The following is a 20970-nucleotide window of genomic DNA, read 5'->3' as shown; positions in this document are numbered from 1 at the left end:
CGGCGACCTTCCGGTTACAGATACGCTTCCCAATGTCACGGTCTGGCTGGCAGATCGTGGGGAGATGGGGAAATAGGACCCAACGCTGGACTTAATGGAATGAACAGTGGGTTTATTTACAGTGAGGTAATGGTACACCACACATTGAATCTCCAAAAGTGCTCCCTCGACTCCCGTGACGTGTCTTCTCCCAAGTGCTGGTATCCCGTGCTCTCTGCCCCTGTGCCTTCACACACCCCGTGTGTCTTGCAGTTCTGTGTTCCGCTGTCCTCCTGGGGAAAAACACAGACACAGCCGTTATGGCACCAACTCCGGCAGGCATACACTTTAACAACACTAGAAACACTGACATGGAGTCTAACTCAACGATCCTGCGCCGGAGGAAGCTCCATCGCTCTGTTAAGTAGCTCCCCCGACGATCCTGATCAGAAGCAGGTGTGTGGTAAGCTAGGCGTGACCAGCAGCTGGCAGGGCCACACCCATCAGGCCTGCAGGTGGCTGTCCTTCATCCTCCAGCCTCACACACATACACACACCAGCATTGAACACAAGAACACAGTGCAGCAAACATACATCCAATACACTAATAACAATAAAGGTCCACACTGTTCACGAACCCCGAGTCCCCGGAACCGGGTCCGTGACAGTACCCCCCCTCTAAGGGTCGACTCCCGACGACCCCAAAACAAAACCACAGAACAACCAACCCAGGGCGGGTGGCGGGGGGTCCAGGACGGAGGGTCCCAAAACCCCAGTTCAAATGTCCAACCACTGCCATGGTGGGAACAACAGTTCTTGCGGCCGACCCAGTGGACCGCAAGCAGGCAAAACCCGCTACGGGTCAGGCAGTGGTGGGAAAACAGTTCGGGCGGCCTACCTCCAACCCCATGATGGAAGCGGAACGCTTCAGGCGGCCTGCCACGGATCCGGTGGTGGCGGCGCTGCTCCTCCGGCGGCCTGCCACGGGTCCGGTGGCGGCGGAACGGTTCTGGTGGCCTGCCACGGGTCCGGTGGCGGCGGCGCTGCTCCTCCGGCGGCCTGCCACGGGTCCGGTGGCGACGGCGTTGCTGCTCCGGCGGGCGGCCACGGGTCCGGTGGCGGCGGCGTTGCTGCTCCCGCCTCAGCACCACCCACGATTCCCGACGTGGCGGCCGGGCTGCAGGACGTGGCGGCCGGGCTGCAGGACGTGGCGGCCCCTCCGGCACGCAGACCTCCAGCTCTGGCTCAGCGGATCCCTCCGGACCTCCGAGCTCCTCCGGTGGCAGCGCGGGCTCACCAAGCTCGCTGAGCTCCTCTGCCGGCAACGCCGGTCCCTCCGGCTCGTTGAGGTCCGCCAGCAGCGGTGCGGGCTTCTCAGTGGGTGGCTCGCTGGGCTGCTCCGGCTCACAGTGCTCCTCCGGCTCGCCGAGCTCCTCCGGCATTAGCTCGCTGGGCTGCTCCGGCTCACAGTGCTCCTCCGGCTCGCCGAGCTCCTCCGGCAATAGCTCGCTGAGCTCCTCCAGCATTAGCCCGCTGAGCTCCTCCGGCTCACACTGCTCCTCCGGCTCGCTGAGCTGCTCCTGCTCGGGCATGCTGAGCTCCACAGCTGGCGACGCGGGCTCCTCCCGCTCACTGAGCTCCTCCGGCTCGCTGAGCTCCTCCGGCTCGCTGAGCTGCTCCGGCTCGCTGAGCTGCTCCGGCTCTGGCGACGCAGGCTCCTCCCGCTCGCTGAGCTCCTGCTCGGGCATGCTGAGCTCCTCTGGCTCGCTGAGCTGCTCCGGCTCGCTGAGCTCGCTGAGCTCCTCCGGCTCGCTGAGCTGCTCCGGCTCTGGCGACGCGGGCTCCTCCCGCTCGCTGAGCTCCTGCTCGGGCATGCTGAGCTCCTCCGGCTCGCAGAGCTGCTCCTGCTCGCTGAGCTGCTCCTCCGGCTGCGACGCGGGTATAGATGGTCGTTGATCCGAAGGTGAAGATGGCGATGCGGAAGCTGCAGGTGGCGAAGATGACGGTCGAGCGGGTGATGTGGATGGTGAAGTCGAGAGTTCTGCGGTCGCTGCAGTCTGATGGGACGCTGGTGGAGAAGTAGCTGCAAAGGGCGGAGGTGATAATGGTGCGGCAGCTACTCGTGGTAGACTGGACAGCGATGTAGAAACAACAGGCGGGTGACATAATGGCAGGGTAGTTCCAGCAGGCATATCAGCCTCCAACTGAGGATGAAGACGAGAGGCTGACTGGACTGGCTGTGCTACGGCTACAGGCTGGGCAGCTGGCTGTGCTACGGCTACAGGCTGGGCAGCTGGCTGTGCTACGGCTACAGGCTGGGCAGCCGGCTGTGCTACGGCTACAGGCTGGGCAGCCGGCTGTGCTACGGCTACAGGCTGGGCAGCTGGCTGTATAAACATAGCCCCAGAATAAACAGTTCTAGACGAAACGGTCCTAACTCCTGGGTCCGAAGGAACATCAGGAGCACAGTCTCTTGAACCAGGAGGAAAAAACTCGTTCTCAAAACTAACATTGTCATCCTCCCAAACAGGAGAAACACGAGCTCTAGGGTTCACGGAGCTGGCATTCACAGCCTTGGGGGAAACAGTCTGTTTATCCCTAGGCACGAAAGGTGAATGAAGGGAGACTCTGTCACTCACCCTAGGCGGTTGTTTGAGCCGAATCCCTGGCTCCTGCTGGAGCTGTGAGTGCTGGCTGCGTGTTCGCTGCCTCCCTGTTGAAGAGGGAGCGTCGCTGGCGGAATGTGACGAGGGCGGATTCTGAAGTGGCTGCTCCTGCTGTGATGTGGAAATGCTGGGTGAGTCAGGTGGCACGATGATAATTCCTAACATTTTGTAAAAAGCTTGTGCAGGTGTAAGCAGATTGCTGGCAGGCTCGTAGTAATCCTCCCGGGACCGGCTGGAGCGTTTTCTGCGAGACCGAGGCGTCCGCGGGGAGGAAACAGACGAGTGGGCCGACGGGTAGGCTGCCAGCGAGGAACGGCAGCACGGAGGCCCTCCAAGCACTAGTCGGGTCCCGTCAACACGGGAGCTGCGCTTCCGCGGTGAGTCCGCTGGGTCCATAGTGGCAGGATCGTTCTGTCACGGTCTGGCTGGCAGATCGTGGGGAGATGGGGAAATAGGACCCAAACGCTGGACTTAATGGAATGAACAGTGGGTTTATTTACAGTGAGGTAATGGTACACCACACATTGAATCTCCAAAAGTGCTCCCTCGACTCCCATGACGTGTCTTCTCCCAAGTGCTGGTATCCCGTGCTCTCTGCCCCTGTGCCTTCACACACCCCGTGTGTCTTGCAGTTCTGTGTTCCGCTGTCCTCCTGGGGAAAAACACAGACACAGCCGTTATGGCACCAACTCCGGCAGGCATACACTTTAACAACACTAGAAACACTGACATGGAGTCTAACTCAACGATCCTGCGCCGGAGCAAGCTCCATCGCTCTGTTAAGTAGCTCCCCCGACGATCCTGATCAGAAGCAGGTGTGTGGTAAGCTAGGCGTGACCAGCAGCTGGCAGGGCCACAAAAGTACAGTAGTATAGGCCTATTTAACACCATATACAGTTTACATGAGACAATTTTATTTCTTATGTGAATGTTATTTATTTTAACTGTCATAATCAGGATGTGACAAGTGATAATAATAACAACTGTACTGCATTAAAACATTCACAGCAGGTGGCTATCCAGTCTTTAAGTGATGAACCCTGCCTTCGGGTCAAAACTACTCTGCATTTATTAAGGCTGTTGTGTTTTTAGCATGTTTAATGCTTTGTATCTTTTCCTACTTAATCTGAACAAGCCCCTAAAAAAGGCTGTGATAACTGTTGACCTCTCTCAATTTTTATTACCACTATTCATTTTAAAACTCATTTTTGAAAACCTTACAATGTAACAACAGCCCAGCCCATGCAGCAGTATATTAATGACCAACCTCGTACTGTGAATGGATTATCTCAGTAATGACTGACTTTTGGTCCATTTACATCATCCCGACATGTAATTGCATTTGTCCCTAAACATTGGGAAACCTCACGTTAACTTTTGTCGAGTTGAAAAAAGTTAGCGTTCATCCTCCAGCTTCACTGTGTTTATATTATGCTAACCATAGTTGTGTAGCTAGCCACCATGTAGCACATCATTATATACCAGCTAGTCCAACTACAGTAACCATATAAATGTCACTGCTGTTTAGTTTCCTGTCGTCATTTATGTCGAAAGTGATAGCAGAGCTTTACGTTTTAATTTTTCAGAAATCCCTGAATCAGAACATGGTATATTATTCAGTCTTCAAAAAATTTTAGAGACTTCCTGCACACCACTAGAGGGAGCCCATGTACCACCAGTGGTACGCGTACCACAGTTTGAGAACCTATGACCTACTGAATTTTATTCAGATGTGTTGCAGCAGGGACACATGGAAAAATTTGGGAAAACTGGCCCTTGAGGACTGGAGTAATATAAAAAGAACAATGTTTTTCCAAAGGTCAGTGTAAAAAAAGAGTGTATACATTGAAGCTAAAACACATGTAGTGTAAATTCACTGTTAAGGTCAAAAACACCAAGAGGCCATTCTCTGTGAGTTTATTATAAATGCATATACTGTGTATGAAATGTTCTAACATGGAAAGGACAAGTCATTTACAGCAAAAGGGCAAAGAGATGTCTCATTCTGCGTATTTTAAGCATCTGTTATCACTTCTCTAAAACCTTGAAGGAATGAAGGGAAAGAACTTAGTTTTAAGTATTTGTTATCTCATGAAAAAAAAAACATAGTATTGGTCAAAAGTTTATGCAAAAGATTATTAAATTTTTTTTTTGCATAAAATAACATGATTTATTCTCCTGTCTGGTCTGTGTTTTCTTCCTTCAGCTTGTGGCGTCTCTGTTGTTCCTGACGGCCATAGCACACCTGGGAGTCACACTAGGAGAAGATTTTGGTCCAAACAGTGACCAATCTTCAGAAAATGCTGCTGCATACTACGCAAATCCAGTTTTATTTGCAATCACATGGGTAAATTGAGCAACCTTTATATTTATTTATTTAAATTTGAAAGGATTTGTTTTTATGTTCTGATGTGTCTTCTTTGTTAGATCCTTGTCCTGCTTTGCCATGAAGGATTAAGACGGGAAGGAGCAATAGACTCTGCCTCTATTTTCTTCTTCTGGTTGCTCCTTGTATTGTGTGACATCTTTCCTTTCCAGACCCTCCTACGAGAGGCTCTCAGACTAGTATGAGTGAAGACATTTGATCAAGTTGGATTTAAAGTAGAAGACAAATAGTAGATTTACTCAGACATGGTGCAATAACTTGATATGATTGACTTTTAGCTCTCTATGTGTTGCATAACACACCATTTTCATTTTTCTTCGGGACCCTTTAAAGTTTTTCTTTCTCTCATTTTTGGCAATTAGGGCGAGGTCCGTGATGTCCCACGTTTCAGCCTTTTCTACATTTCTTTTGGGCTTGAACTGATTGCACTAGTTCTTTCTATTATGGCTGATATTCCCCCAGAAGCTAAAGACTTTATAAAAAAGGTACCCTTTATTTGTTAGTGGTTTTGCTTGTTTGTTTTCCGAGGGCAAAGTTCATAAGGAGTCAAATGTTAATCTTGTTTTTATCCACAGAATCCTGAAGCAGGTGCACCATTTTTGAGCAGAATCACTTTAAACTGGTTAAACAGGTAACATTAAAGTCAGTATAGTAGGAATCTTAACAAGCACCTACATATGTGCTCCATGTCTTTTCATTGTTTTTACAGTATGGTCTTAAAAGGCTACAAACAACCTCTGGTTCAGGAGGACATGTGGGATCTGAATGAGAGTGATAGCACTGCTTTCATCAATGAGCGTTTCCAGCATTTCATGAAGCCTGAGTTGGATGCAGCTAGGGTCCGCTTCCAGAACAAGATGAAAAACAAATCAGCTAAAACCAGAGACAGTGCCCAGGAAAACCCACAGCAAAATGGGCTTTCCAGTGGTCTGGGGAAAGGAGTCAGTCAGGATGTACTAATGATGGTGAGAGCATTCAAACACTTCCACACACATGTACACTATATTGAGCTACAGTCTAAACGGATTTTAATAACATCACTAATCAACATCACTATGTTTTTTTCTGAATAAATCTCATCAACTGTGTTTAAACGATCTGTTCTTTTAGGAGGAAAGGGGGAAGAAGGAAGATGAAAAGAAGAAAAAGGACAATAAGGAGGAAGAGAACTATCCCAATTCATGGCTGATTACCACCATTTACAAGACCTTTAAAAGGATTCTGATTGAATCTGTCTGCTTCAAACTTCTGCAGGATGTGTTAACCTTTGTCAGTCCTCAGCTTCTTAAGTGAGTAAGATATTACAGAAGGTTACAGAAATAAAACAACAGATTTAAGAGAAGAACAATGTTGTGCTTGTACAATGTCGCTGGACTTAAACCAGCAACTCAGCTGTGTTGTACCCTGTATTGGACTACAGTGGTCTCTTAATAGTTCACTGTTCTGACTTTCTGATGCATACTTTTCAAAAAGAAAAGGAAAATATTGAAACCAGTTCTTTTTATTTTTCTACTGGACAGAGAAGATGCAAACTCAGAGTGGTCAAAGTATTTATAATCATTTTATTCAATATATTATCTTCCGGAAGAGAGATCCGCACGATGTAAGCATCTGCAGATCAAGGTTCAAGGTTCAAGGTTCTTTATTTGTCACATATTTAAAATTAAAGGAATTTGAAATGTACATTGTGCCTGGGTTTAGAGTGTCTGGAAGAGTCCTGTCTCAGTCAATTATAGATGATGTGAGAGGGCGGATGTGTGTGTGTTTAGGGCCCGGATGGCTTGGGGATAGAAGCTCCTCTTGAGTCTCTCTGTCCTTGCCCGGATGATGCGGAACCTTCTACCAGATTGCATAAGTTGGAACAGTTTGTTGCCAGGATGGGACGGGTCCTTCAGTATCTGCGCTGCTCTAGTCCGGCATCTCCTGGTATAGGTGTCCTGAAGCGGGGGGAGAGCAATCCTGCAGCAGCGTTCTGCTGTACGGATCACTCTCTGGAGAGCTTTTTGGTCCTTCACACAGCTGTTCCCAAACCACTGTGAGGATGCTCTCCACAGCGCCCGTATAGAAAATCCTGAGGATCTTTGGAGAGACCTCTCCGTGAATCGCTACCTTATCGTGGTGGAGGGGTTTGTGTGTCCCAGGGATCCCAGGGGCTATGTTGTCTGGGGGCTTTTGCCCCCTGGTAGGGTCTCCCATGGCAAGTTGGTCCTGGGTGAGGGACCAGACAAAGAGCGATTCAGAAGACCCTTATGAAGAGAACATCAAGGGAACAGTTTACCCTGCCTGGGATAGGGTTACCGGGGCCCCGCCCTGGAGCCAGGCCGGGGAGAGTGCCCGAGGGCAAGCGTCTGGCGGCCGGGCCTTAGTCCATGGGGCCCGGCCGGGCACACCCCGAAGAGGAGACATGGGCCCATCCTCCCGCAGGAGGCGCCATAGGGGTCGGGTGCATTGTGTGCCGGGTGGTGGCCAGGAGCGGAGGCCCTGGCGGACTGATCCCCGGCTGCCAAGACTGGCAATAGGGACATGGAATGTCACCTCTCTGGTGGGGAAGGAGCCTGAGTTAGTGCGTGAGGTTGAGAGGTACCGGCTAGATATAATCGGGCTCACCTCTACGCATGGCTTGAGCTCTGGAACCAGTCTCCTGGAGAGGGGCTGGACTCTGTCTCAGTCTGGAGTTGCCCCTGGTGAGAGGCGGCGGGCTGGGTATTCTAATATCCCCTCGGCTTGCTGCCGGTACTTTGGAGTTCTTCCCGGTGGGTGAGAGGGTTTGGGGAATGGGTCCTGACTGTCATCTGCGCTTATGCGCTGAGTGGCAGTTCAGAGTACCCAGCCTTCTTAGAGTCCCTGGGGGGTGGGGGGTGGGGGGGGGGGGTGGAAGGTGCTGCACCTGGAGACCCTGTTGTCCTGCTGGGAGACTTCGACTTCAATGCAAGAACAGCGAGACCTGGAGGGGTGTGATTGGGAGGAACGGCCTCCCGAATCTGAACCCGAGCCGTGTTTTTTTATTGGACTTCTGTGCAAATCACAGTTTGGCCATAACAAACACCTTGTTCGAACATAAGAGTGTCTATAAGTGCACGTGGCACCAGGACGCTCTAGGTCATAGGTCGATGATCGATTTTGTAATCGTATCACCAGACCTGCGACCATATGTTCTGGACACTCGAGTAAAGAGAGGGGCTGAGCTGTCAACTGATCACCACCTGGTGGTGAGTTGGATCAGGTGGCGGAGGAGGACGCTGGACAGACCCGGTGCACCTAAACGCGTAGTGAGGGTGTGCTGGGAACGTCTAGCTGAGGCCCCAGTCTGCGAGATCTTCAACGCACACCTCTGGCAGAGCTTCAACAGCATTCCGAGGGAGACTGGGGACATTGAGTCCGAATGGACCATGTTCAGCGTCTCCATTGCCAAAGCTGCTGCATTGAGCTACGGCCACAAGGTGGTTGGTGCCTGCCGTGGTGGTAATCCCCGAACCAAATGCTGGACACCAGAGGTGAAGGGAGCCACCAGGCTGAAGAAGGAGTCCTATTGGGCTTGGTTAGCCTGTGGGACTCCGGAGGCAGCCAATAGGTATCGACAGGCCAAGTGGAATGCAGCTTGGGCAGTGGCTGAAGCAAAAACTTGGGTGTAGGAGGAGTTCGGAGAGGCCATGGAAAAAGACTTTCGGACTGCCTCGAAGAGATTCTGGCAAACCGTCAGGCGTCTCGGGAGGGGAAAGCGGTGCTCTACCTGCACTGTGTATAGTGCTGGCGGAGCGCTGCTGACGTCTACTGAGAAAATTGTCAGGCGGTGGAAGGAATACTTCGAGGACCTCCTTAATCCCACTGACACGTCTTCCGAGGAGGAAGCAGAGTCTGGGGATGAGGGGAATGACCCGCCAGTTTCCGGGGGCGAGGTCACTGAGGCAGTTAAACAACTCCTTGGTGGCAGAGCCCCTGGTGTTGATGAGGTCCGCCCCGAGTACCTGAAGGCTCTGGATGTTGTAGGGCTTCTTCAGTTGTCGTAGGTGATACATGCACTGCCTAGCCTTTTTGGTCTGGACCTGAATGCGTGCAGACCTGATCTGAAGCATTAGAAGCCTATAACCTATATTATAGTCAGCTCCCTCCTCCTGTTATTTTGGTACTTACACGTCACACACAGTTTTGATCAAAACAACTTCTGCGCTACACTCTGCCTCTGCAGCTCTGCACAAGACTCCCTGTTCTGCACAGTTTCCTGTTCTGCACCGTGTTCCAGTCTTGCTCAGCAATTTATGACCTTTAAAACACTTAATGAGTGAAAAGTGGCCTCTTAATATTCTGGTCTGCATAAAACAAAAATAATCAGAAAATAAGTACTAAAAATATATATATATTCCTTAACAAAAGGAAAGGAATTTATACAATTATCTGTCACAGATGTTTTTTTTTTTATTCACTTGCAGTTACCTTTTACAATCCTTTGGGTTAACTATTCCCTATTGTCAGTCTGCGGGACCAGCACCCCTATACAGGAAGTCTGGGTCAGCTCTCTGTTTAAGAAGTTCTAATCGCTGGATGAGTATTACCCAGCAGGCAATGCAGAGTTCAGATGGGGCTGATGTGGCTCAGGGAGCTCGCCCAGCTTTAATGGTCTCAAAATCGTCTGTATGTTTTTCCTGCTTATCTGATAAAATCCGGGGACCCGAGTAGCCTTGCAGTCCTGGCCTCCGTCAGGCACATAGTTACAGCGGCTCCCCTCTTTATTGGTGTGCTTGGTATTTATTAAGTGGGTTAGCTTTAGAGGGCTTGACAGTAGGCCTCAAGGGTATGTTATGTGTAAAGGGCTGAAGTAACCTGTAAGAGCTATTTACATTAAAATGGGTCAATACTCAGATTTTTACCTGTACTGTTTCACAACGGGTTAAAAGGTGAATATCAACAATTTAGACTTTAATTGTACGAAAATTATAATGAGTTAATGCTGAGTTTTTTCTTAACACTGGAGAGGAGACAGGCACGCCCAGGTCTGAAGATGTGCTTATCTCAGTGTTCTGTAGTCCTGACCACCGTCAGGCACAAAGTTCACTTTGAGATCCAATCTTCTGAACTGTTCATCTCACAGCAGATGAAGGGAAGAGCAAAGAATGCATTTGGGCGCTCTCTTTTATACTCTCCCAAGTGCCTTTTTGCCCCCCGTTCTCTCTCCTCCTATCTAGTCATTCAAGCACATTGTTCACTTAGGATCATCTGATGTCCAACCACACAATATGTATTTGATTAATCAAAGTTTACTTCAACAACACTTCTTTATATTTTCTTCGTAATTCTTAACATATAAGATCTCATGACATTTGAACATTTAAGAGACATCCTTCACATTGCTGACACCAATAGGTAAAGAACTAAGTTGGATCATGTCTACAGACACAAAATCTAGACTGTTTCACTACTCAAACTACATTTCTCATTTAACATATTGATCAAGCTTATATTTTGATTTATCTTTAAACAAAACAAAAAAAAAACAATAAAAAATGAGGATAAAAATAAAGATTAAAACTATAAATCACTTAAAAAAAAAGGGATGTTAAGCCTTTTCACCCTCTCTCTGATGTGATGAGAAGAAGGCAGGGGGTCTTTAATCTCTCTCTGTCCCTCATGTCTTGACACTAGTCATTCATAACCGATAACAGGAGTGGCAGGATGAAATGAGGACATTGTTAGATAAGTGCTAAAGATGAAGCTGGAGATTAGCATGTTTTCTTCTTTTTTTCTGTTTTTCCTAGATTGATGATCTCGTTCACTCAGGACAAATCCAGATATGCCTGGGAGGGCTATTTGTATGCAGTGTTGCTGATGGTGGTGGTTCTGCTACAGTCTCTAACCCTACAGCAGTATTTCCAGCGCTGCCATGTGCTGGGGATGAAGGTTCGCACTGCACTTATGGCTGCTGTGTATAAAAAGGTAAAAACAGGAGTGACAGAACACCATTTATTGACATTGGTGTGAAAAAAAAATCAAATGCTGTATAATATAAATTACTGTTACACATTAGAAGAAAAAAATTACTAGTCATAATTTTCTGCTTAAGTCAGTTGTCAGATGTTTCAGTTATAAATAACTTTTATCAGCGCATACTTGTCACAGAAAAACTATTTACATTATTTCTTAGATAAGGTCAGCTTTGCTTTTTTCAATATATAGGGTTAGAGTAGGATTATGGTTTTAAAAAAAGTGACACAAAGACCCATCTCCTGCTTTGTTGATGTACTAAAACATACAGAGTAAGACAAAATATCACTTATATGCTTCTCTTACTTAATTTTCACCCCACTTTCTAATTAATAAGCCCTTTTTATCCCTTTTCTAAGGCATTAGTGGTGTCCAATGACACTCGTAAGGAGTCAACAGTAGGGGAAACGGTGAACCTGATGTCAGCAGATGCCCAGCGCTTCAATGATGTGACCACCTCTATCCACCTGCTGTGGTCCTGCCCTCTGCAGATCATCATATCCATTGTTTTCCTGTGGCTGGAGTTAGGACCTTCTGTGTTGGCAGGACTGGGAGTCATGGTGTTAATAATTCCAACCAATGCAGTGCTAGCAACCAAGGCCAGAAAACTCCAGGTCAGGGGAAATACTAGCCAAATCTTCTGTACACCTCTGTGCGAGATTCTAAATCAAGATAATTCAAGATGAGATTACACTGCAAATTTTAAAGTGTTATTCAAGATGTTTAACTAAAGTATTGCATTGACTGTTTAATAGCTTTTGATACAGTCCGCCCACTTTCAGAGGCTCAAAAGTAGATAGACAATTGAGTGACGCAGCATACAGGCGTTTAATTAATATTAACTATAATGTGAAAAAAGTGATCTCGGTAACTCTGAGCACATGATTCTTGCTGGTGAAAAAGTTGGGGGGGGGGGGGGGGGGGGGGGGTTCTAATGAATTACACAGAATAAATTGCTGTTCAAAACACTTTAAGTATTGTCTTATTGCCTGTTTAACATGAGCTACATTGTGTCTCTTTTCAGATAGAGAACATGAACTTTAAAGATAAGAGAATGAAAATCATGAATGAAATTCTAAATGGGATCAAGGTGAGCTCCCTTATTCAGTGTATTCATGGTGTATGTAGATGCCTTCCTTACATGTAAGGCTTTGATGCTTCAAGAAACTGCAGTAACTTGAACAATAAGTGCTCTGCTGCCGCACCCTTCCTTCTGCCTCACTGCCTCCTCACTGTCTTTTTCTTTTGTCTCCCACCAGATTCTGAAGCTGTATGCTTGGGAGCCATCCTTCCAGAAGCAGGTGGAAGACATTAGAGGGGAAGAACTAAAAGTCATGAAGAAGTTTGCCTACCTACAGTCCATCTCCATCCTTACCTTCCGCTGCAGTCCAGCTCTGGTGAGTTCTGTCAAGGAGCTTCACAGAGATTAGAATCAAATGGTAAAGAAACCTTTTTTCTTAAACTGTCTGTACTTGCAGGTTTCTCTGGCCACGTTTGCAGTATTTGTTAGTGTGAGCAGCGATAATGTGTTAACTGCTGAGAGAGCTTTTACTTCCATCTCTCTCTTCAACATCCTCCGAGCTCCTCTTGCCATGCTGCCCATGCTCATTGCTTCCATTGTACAAGTAAGTGAACAGAGCTACATCACGCACATGTATCAAGCCTGTGATAGCATCAAACTTAACCTGTTCTTTGAATTTTCAGACAGCAGTGTCTAAGAAGCGCCTGGAGAAGTTTCTGGCAGGGGAAGACATCGACAGTGACATTGTGCGCCAAGACCCCAGTTTCAGTATGTTCACCATTAGAATTTGCACTTGTTCTACAGCTGAAGATTGAAGCTTAGTCACAGTTTTTATGTGTGCGGATCATCTGTTAAGCTCTGTCTTGGTCTGTGTTCATTTTTTAGATACTGCTGTGAGCGTATGTGATGGTTCCTTTGCTTGGGAAAAAGATGCAAAGCCTCTGCTGAAAGAGTATGTCTGTGTTGGTCATCACAATTTACTAGTTAACTTAATTAACTGTGAGATGTTCACCAGGATTTTTTAGCATTGCTTAAGTTTTTCAAGTCTGTTTATTTGCCCCTGATGTGTTCACAGCATTGAGTATAGTTATTATGTGTGTCCAGTGTGAATTTGGACATTGAGCCTGGTCGGTTGGTTGCCGTAGTGGGAGCTGTTGGGTCAGGAAAGTCGTCTCTTATGTCAGCCCTCCTTGGAGAGATGCACAGTACCAAAGGTTTTATCAACATTATGGTAATGGCTTTTTCCCCGTTTGTATTTATCAGTGTGTGTTAAAAAAACATGTAAAATCCATAACATCTAATTACGTCTTAACTAAAATAACACAAATGTTCACACAAATGTTTTTTTGTTTTTTTAACTCAACATGTAGCATGACTGTGGCACAATCAAATTAAGTTTGCTTCAGTTTTTACTTCAGCGCCTTCCCTCATCTTTCACGAAGGCAGAATACTTTATTATTCCATAAAGAAATTATGTTCGTTATTTTTTTGTTTTTTAAATACAGAGAAAATCAATGTTGATTGAATCATTTACTGAGTTTATTTAATGACTAAAAGTATAAAATTCCTCTATATAGCAGTATCTATGCATTCTCAATCATCCAGATAAGGATATCCCAAAAAGTTCATAGTGTATTTAGACTCATAGACTCCCACTGAAAACAATATTTCTACATGAAAAGCATAAACGTTTTGTGATCTACATAGTAGTAGTTACATTCAAGGAGCACAAAAAGCGTATAATTTAACAATCACAATACAATATTTTAATTTTTTTAAAATAATTCAACAATTAAACATTAAAGACTTTAAGAAACAAAGTAAAGATGCATAAATAAAAAAAACATCACCAGCCTAATTCATTCAAGCCAGTTTTGATAATCTGGTCTAAACTCATCAGTATTGAAGGAAAAAACAGCTGAATAAAGAAGTATATTTCTGCACAAATTTTGTGAAATGGAGGCAGATGATTTGCTTATAACTCAAACCATTTTACCCACAGAATAAACTGTTCTCTTAGATTTCCAGTAAATTGATTTGTTTTTCACCTAGCCACTGTAGTGTTTGGTCTGGATAAAAATGTGTGGATGCCAGGTTTTTTTTTATGATAAGACAGATGTAGTGAGACATCTGTAATTGAGTCATAATTTGTTTCTTTCCAGGGTTCTCTTGCTTTTGTACCGCAGCAAGCCTGGATCCAAAATGCTACTTTGAAGGATAATATCTTGTTTGGATCTCCACATGAGGAAGAGAACTTCAAAAAGGTCATAGAGGCCTGTGCTCTTGCCCCTGACCTTGAGCTGCTGCCTGGAGGAGACCTCACTGAGATTGGAGAGAAAGTGAGTTACACTTTGAAAGGTTCAGGTTTTTGGTTACACAAATATTTTTCCTGTATGCAAATACTGTGTATGGCGTTTATTATAAACACATGTAAAATATTTGTTTCTTAAATACATGACAAAAAAGTAACAAAACAGAAGAGCTCTTCTGATTATAAAGGAAAGGCTAAAAGAGTGTGTCTCTTTTCCCCTCCTTTCTTCTCTTTTCAGGGTATCAATCTCTCAGGGGGTCAAAAGCAGCGTGTGAGCTTAGCCAGAGCAGTCTACAGTCAGGCTGATATCTATCTATTAGATGACCCTTTGTCTGCTGTGGACTCACATGTAGGAAAGCATCTATTTGAAAATGTAATTGGACCCAATGGATTACTTAAAGACAAGGTTTGTGCTTAAAAACATATGCTAACAATATTAAAAATGGGGATTAAGAATAACCCAATCATTTATAATACAATAAGGGTCTGGGGGGAAATGCGTAAAAGGTTGGGTAGAGAAGATTGCACTTCATTCTTGACTCCTTTACTGAGAAACAAAGGTTTTGTTCCAGGAATGTCTTGTAGCATGTTCGATAAGTGGCACAAAAAGGGATTAAGGGTAATTGGCGATTTGTATCAAAACAACACACTGATGAACTTTGAGCAATTGCAGTCAAATTTTAATATTCCTAGAGACCACTTTTTTGGCTTTCTCCAGGTTCGTAACTTCGTTCATTCTAGAATTCCACAGTCTTCAGAAATAGTTATATATGATGATATTGAGACATTTCTTATTAAGCGAAAAGACAGAACTCATTTTATCTCAGCTTTTTACTCTCTCCTATATACTCTTAGTAGCAACACACTGAGCGCTATTTATAAATGGGAGCGAGATCTTAATAATCAATATACCGAAGAGGAGTGGAAAGGAGCCATTAACATGAGTAGTTCCACTTTTACTTGTAACCGCTTGCGAGAAACCCAATACAAAATCATACATCGCCTTTATATAGCTCCTAATGTCTTGCATAAGATTGCACCTCATATTTCCCATCTTTGTAGTAAATGTCAAAAAGAAACTGGCACTTTTTTCCATTACTTTTGGGAATGTAAATTAATCAAAAGATTTTGGAGCTTCATATCTCAAGAACTAAGTAATATTTTTAACAACCTGATTCAAAGGGACCCCGGGTACTTTCTTCTTGGCCTACCCTCAAAAGAATTAACATTGAATCACTTGCAGCGCAAATTATGTCACAAACTATTGCTGGTAGCTAGGAAATGTATTCTCATTAATTGGGTTAAGGATAAACCTCCCTCTGTGACGTTGTGGTACAGAGAATTATTTAAAGTTATTCCTCACGAAAGAACTGCTGCTATTTTAGGAGGAAATGAGGGTCTCTTTCTCAATGTTTGGTCCCCTTTGCTTTCTTATTTGCCAAATGATTTGTCCCAACTGTTGAGGGGGGGTGGTTGCGATTAAGATGTTCTCAGTTAAATAGGAAGCAAGTGTAAAGGACAATTCATTCTTGGAGTTTATCTTTTTCTCTTTCTATATCTGTGGGTAATTGAGTGAAAATATGTTTTTTTGTGTGTCTGTGTGGATGTGGGTTTTTTTGGGGTGTTTTTTTTTCTTCTTTCTTCTCTGTTTGGTTGTGTTGTTTTATGCTATTCTTGAACGAATAAAAATTGTATATCAAAAAAAAAAACATATGCTAAACATTTTACTTTAAAATTAATATTTTAAATAGAAATCAGTATTTAAAGTGAAAAAAAAACGCGACCATTTCCCATTTAATTTCTTCTGAGGAATCTTGACAAATACTTTCTGCACAGGATATTCCAGCTGTTACTTGCTTAGAAAACATGGCGTCTAATTTGTAGTATTTTACATCATTTTACCCAGGACCTGAGCATTACATAGAGGTTACAATAGGCTAAATATCACACTAAATGACCAGGATAACTGAATAGCTAATTATGAAAGGTTAGGAATAAAAGCCACTTGGAAATGGAATTACAAGTTAGAAAAGGTTTGGCTTTATAACTGATTTTTAAATGATTAAACCAATTATTGTTAATTCAGTCTGTGAACTGAAACATATTCTCTTTTTTGATAAATACAATTTATAAACATATTTAAACATCATTTATGTTTTTTTCTTTCTTTTCCTTTAATACTTAACAATGTTTTTGTAAATCCTATCTAACCCTATTTGATTGGTGAATTCTGACCATACAGACTCGTATCCTGGTGACTCATGGCATAAGCTTCCTGCCATACGTGGATGAAATAGTGGTTTTGGAGAATGGAGTCATTTCTGAAGTTGGATCCTATGAAACCCTTCGTGCCAGTGGAGGAACTTTTTCTAAGTTTCTCGACACATATGCCAAAGAGCAGAGCAATCAGAGAAATTCAGAAACAGGTAATTACAACCTTTTCTTAGTATATTAGGAATATGATCTGCACACATCACATGTTTTTGTTAGCTGTACAACCAAAACCTATGCTAAAATTATACATCACAAATATGAATGAATTAAATTTCTTTTTGTCATCTTTTATGAATACTTTGTGTTGATGTTGTTCACATATTGACCCAAATACCATAAATTACTGCCATATATATAAAACACCATGTATATTGTTAATTTAGGTGAGGGCCAGGACGCAGAAGACTTTGAGCTCATCCCAGATGGAGACGATGCCCAACCTGACGGTGCTTCGGAGGACACTGTTTCTCTTACACTGAGGCGAGAAAACAGCATCCGCCGCAGCCAGCGCAATGGCAGGTTCGAGCTTGTTAAAGTTGCAGATTAAACCAATGAAACAGCTTGTCTCAAATAGCATCTTTAGCAGAATGTCCATTTCATTCTTTTCCTCTATTTTTTTTAGTGTCAGATTAAGAAGAAATATTTCCATTAAAAAATCTGCAAATGCTGATGAACCACAGAAAGGCCAGAAGCTTATAGAGAAGGAAACTATGGAAACAGGACAGGTAACAAAATGTTTTTGTACAACTAGCGCAAGATTACAACAAATGATAGCCTGTTTCCTGAGTGCCGTCTCGCGCTGATTTCCAGGTGAAGCTTGCAGTGTTCCTGCAGCACCTGCGAGCCATGGGCTGGGGATATTCTGCCATGGTTTTCCTGATTTACTTCATCCAAAACGCTGCTTTCATCGGTCAGAATTTGTGGCTGAGTGACTGGACCAGTGATTCTGTGGAGTACTACAACATGACATACCCTTCCTGGAAGAGGGACACAAGGGTGGGAGTGTTCGGAGCTCTTGGAGTGGCTCAGGGTAATAAAACAGTCATTCCTTTTGTATTTGCAAATATTTTCAGGTTCGTGCAAATTAACGTTAAGGAACTTTATGTCTTACAGACAGGAAAATTCCCTACTCTGTTATTTAGGATCCTCTCATTTTTAGAGCGCTATATAGACAACCTAAACAGTCTTTTTATTGTACTAGAGGACTTGTGCACTGTGTGCGTTAGGTCCTTTGTCACAGGGACTCATGCTGAAAAGTGCATAGGCACCTATAACTTTTTATGTTAATAATTAGGAGGAATTTGTTTATATATAAAATTCTGTTAAGCTGAACTGAATCTTCTCAAGCTAAACTACTCAGTGTAATAAAAAAAGTGTAATAAAACTAAACAAATCAATGAAAAACAAAACAAAAAATAAGGTGGATGCTTCAGAGCTGTTCGGTCTGGGGGAATGATGGGGCTGATGTAGAGGGTGGAGATGAGTATAAAAGTAGAGAGGAGTACAAAGGGAGGGAAAACATTTGTTATTTATTAGTTCTTTAACAGTATTTTTTTTGCACCATTGAAGTATGTTTTTTCTTTTCATATGATATTAAAATCACCAAAAGTGTGTACATTTAATGAATTGCATTTATATAGCGCTTTACAATGCCACTATTCATTCACACACTGGTGGAGGCAAGCTACAGTTGTAGCCACAGCTGCTCTGGGGCAGACTGACAGAAACGAGGCTGCCATATTGCGCCATCGGCCCCTCTGGCCAACACCAGTGTTTTGCCCAAGGACACAACACCAGGACAGAGAACCTGGGATCGAACCGGCGACCTTCCAGTTACAGATGCGCTTCCCAACCCCCTGTTCCACAGTTGCTCTTTCGTATTGTGAATGGGTGACCAATTACATTGATCAAAGTGATATGTTTTAGTCCAGCTGCTTTATATTGTAAAAAGACTGGCAATTTGGACCTTGGTTCATCTTGAGCTTAGCTTTACATGCAGTACATATATTACTGATTGAACTATTTTTTTTTTTTATAAGAATAAGAATTGAATTTGAAAAAAGTAAAATACTATTTGTGTTGTCATTATAGCCCTGCGACAGACTGTCGATTTGTCCAGCTTGTGCCTTCCCTCTTGCTCTGTGGCAGCATAGGCTCCAGCCCCTGCAACCCTGAATTTCATACAACCTAAACTTTGTCATTAAGAATTTCTGAACATCCAAACCTGGTCTGGTCTCCAATTAACAAGATTCTTAATGACAATTAGCATTTTTGAAAATAAATATTATTTTGTAATAATAACAGCCACTTTATATCAGTAGGCAGGAAAAAGCACACCTGAGTGTTACTGTAAGTTCAAGGTTCTGTCCACAGTGGATTTGTCTTTGTTAAAAATGTAGTTCTATTATTTAGAAACGTTCTTGTTTTTATTGCAGGCCTCTTTGTGTTCTTTGGCACACTGCTCCTAGCCAATGCTTCCATTGATGCATCTCGTATCCTGCATTCACGACTTCTTAACAACATCCTGCGAGTTCCTATGGTTTTCTTTGACACTACACCTATTGGAAGAGTGATCAACCGCTTTGCAAAGGTAGGGTCTTGTAGTTCACTTTTTAAGGATTCTTTTCATAGTTTTCAATATTTATTTTTATCTTCTTGTGGCTTGTATGATTACAAATACAAAGTATAACTAGTTTTTAATGTCATTTCTAAAATAACAGTGCTAAAAATTGAAAAAACTAAACATTAAATTTTTTAAAAAGGCTTTATTTGTGTTTGCTGCAAGTTGTATATCCACTTGTTTAATTTAATTTTTCCCACTTTATCTCACATTTTTTAATACAATCCTAAATATTCTTAAAATTGTTCTCTCCTTAAGTCATTCTTTAAAGAGGCTTTCTTCCCAAGTGCCTCCTCAAGTATGCAGTCCAGTTCAATTTTATCTGGTGCTGACACACAATAACAGTCACTAAAGGTACATTGTATTGTAAAGGTAAAGCTCTTACAACAATCAAGAAAAATCCCTCAAACAATCAGATGACTCCCTATGAGTCAATATGAATTTAATATGAATATATTCAATAAATCAATATGCTGTTCAATTCATTTCAGTTTTATCTGCACAGTCCCAAATCAACCTGTTTGCGTTAATGTTGTAATATGTGTGTAGATCTGTTGTCTCTGTTAGCTGCGGTTACTAAATTCAGCCACTTGTTGAAAAAGGGAAGAAGGAGCTAATTTCTCTTGTATCCTCACATCCTGCTTATACCAACAAAAGGGTCTTAATGGACAAATAATTAATCATTAAATTATTATGTCGTTAGAATGGCTGTAAGTGTCACGGCTAGCGGTATGGCATTATTTTTATGCCACTTTTCTGAGCGCACGTAAAAAAAATGAGCGCACGTAAAAAAAAATGCAGGTACAAGTGTTGCAGTTTGAGGAGAAATTTATTTTGAGTGAAGAAAAATTCATTGCTGCGTGCAAAAAATTTATTTCGTTGTTTGCTATTATCCATACACACACACAATAGCAGCCCCTCTCGCTCAGTTTTTGCACTTGCGCTCGCTCGCAATGTGTTGCTTGCGCTCTCAACACTTCTGCCCGTTCGCGCTCAACTCTTCGAGCTTTTACGCAGAGATGTGCAGAACCTAAAGGAAACCTAAACTGGGGAAGGTAGTAAAACAAACCTGAAACCTTAATCCACAGAAGGACATGCAGGGGGAAACGCACGGAAGTAACACAGAGTGACTCAGGGAGACAACACAGACAGACCAGCGGCGAGCACGAGAGGACACACACTATAAATACACAGAGAAACAGGGAAACTACACACAGGAGGGAGACACGACTGAACCTAGTTAACATGACAAAACAGGGAGGGTGCAAAACTGAACACACTGACATCAGACACTGACTTTCAAAGTAAAACAGGAAATACACAGACTGGTCTCAGAGACAAGGTACAGACGAGGAATGACAGGGATGACTAAACACTAAACAGAGGAAGAACAGAACCCGAAACCACAAACAGAACCACAAACAGAATACATAATAATAATCATAATAATCATAATAATCATAATCATAATAATAAACACAAAACGCTGGGTCACATGACCCAGGACCATGACAGTAAGACTCTGTATTCTTTGGAACAGCTCTAATCTCAGGAACAACTCAAATCTTTAAAAGTGTTTAGTCACTGAGGAACATCCATGACTTATCATTGACATTTTTTCCAATATCCTGACTTTAGCTTTTATAATAATTGACTTTATTCTTTTAGTATTATTTACACTTATAATTTTGCTAATTATGTATTTTTTCTGTTTTTATGTGCACTATAAATAAAATT

General features: G+C 43.4%; 2 protein-coding genes across 2 annotated transcripts in view; one reads left to right on the top strand and one right to left on the bottom strand.

Annotated features, from left to right (window-relative positions):
* The window catches only part of LOC147316237 (ATP-binding cassette sub-family C member 2-like), a 35470-nt gene that overhangs the window by 5180 nt on the left and 9320 nt on the right, over positions 1 to 20970 (top strand). Inside the window, exons 3-23 of the mRNA XM_086259563.1 lie at positions 4852 to 4992; positions 5073 to 5210; positions 5394 to 5516; positions 5607 to 5662; positions 5741 to 5996; positions 6142 to 6320; positions 10782 to 10959; positions 11367 to 11621; positions 12032 to 12097; positions 12267 to 12404; positions 12486 to 12632; positions 12712 to 12796; positions 12914 to 12980; positions 13133 to 13259; positions 14191 to 14367; positions 14578 to 14745; positions 16582 to 16765; positions 16997 to 17132; positions 17236 to 17338; positions 17424 to 17643; positions 19049 to 19203. Of these exons, the coding sequence (XP_086115689.1) occupies positions 4852 to 4992; positions 5073 to 5210; positions 5394 to 5516; positions 5607 to 5662; positions 5741 to 5996; positions 6142 to 6320; positions 10782 to 10959; positions 11367 to 11621; positions 12032 to 12097; positions 12267 to 12404; positions 12486 to 12632; positions 12712 to 12796; positions 12914 to 12980; positions 13133 to 13259; positions 14191 to 14367; positions 14578 to 14745; positions 16582 to 16765; positions 16997 to 17132; positions 17236 to 17338; positions 17424 to 17643; positions 19049 to 19203 (3099 nt within the window). The remainder of the gene's footprint in view (positions 1 to 4851; positions 4993 to 5072; positions 5211 to 5393; positions 5517 to 5606; positions 5663 to 5740; positions 5997 to 6141; positions 6321 to 10781; positions 10960 to 11366; positions 11622 to 12031; positions 12098 to 12266; positions 12405 to 12485; positions 12633 to 12711; positions 12797 to 12913; positions 12981 to 13132; positions 13260 to 14190; positions 14368 to 14577; positions 14746 to 16581; positions 16766 to 16996; positions 17133 to 17235; positions 17339 to 17423; positions 17644 to 19048; positions 19204 to 20970) is intronic.
* On the bottom strand, positions 268 to 3041 carry LOC147316238 (uncharacterized). The gene is made up of 2 exons (XM_086260150.1): positions 1039 to 3041; positions 268 to 915 (listed from the first exon to the last, which is right to left on the bottom strand). Exons 1-2 carry the CDS (start codon positions 3039 to 3041, stop codon positions 519 to 521), a joined length of 2400 nt encoding a protein of 799 aa, XP_086116276.1. The 3' UTR covers positions 268 to 518.

The sequence above is a fragment of the Aulonocara sp. 'chitande type north' Nkhata Bay genome, linkage group LG13 (genome assembly GCF_057382095.1).
Source record: "Aulonocara sp. 'chitande type north' Nkhata Bay isolate Kocher_YH1m ecotype deep benthic linkage group LG13, A_spYH_male_GT1.1, whole genome shotgun sequence".
NCBI classification, from domain to species: domain Eukaryota; kingdom Metazoa; phylum Chordata; class Actinopteri; order Cichliformes; family Cichlidae; genus Aulonocara; species Aulonocara sp. 'chitande type north' Nkhata Bay.
Note: the sequence above shows the minus strand (reverse complement) of the source record. Positions and strands in the feature narration are given on the sequence as shown.

Excerpts from the sequence above, each read along its gene's own strand:
- LOC147316238 (XM_086260150.1), bottom strand. The coding sequence starts at position 3,041 with ATGGACCCAGCGGACTCACCGCGGAAGCGCAGCTCCCGTGTTGACGGG. Across the intron at positions 916-1,038 it reads CGCCACCGGACCCGTGGCAG|GCCGCCTGAAGCGTTCCGCT; the intron begins GCCGCCGGAGGA and ends GATCCGTGGCAG.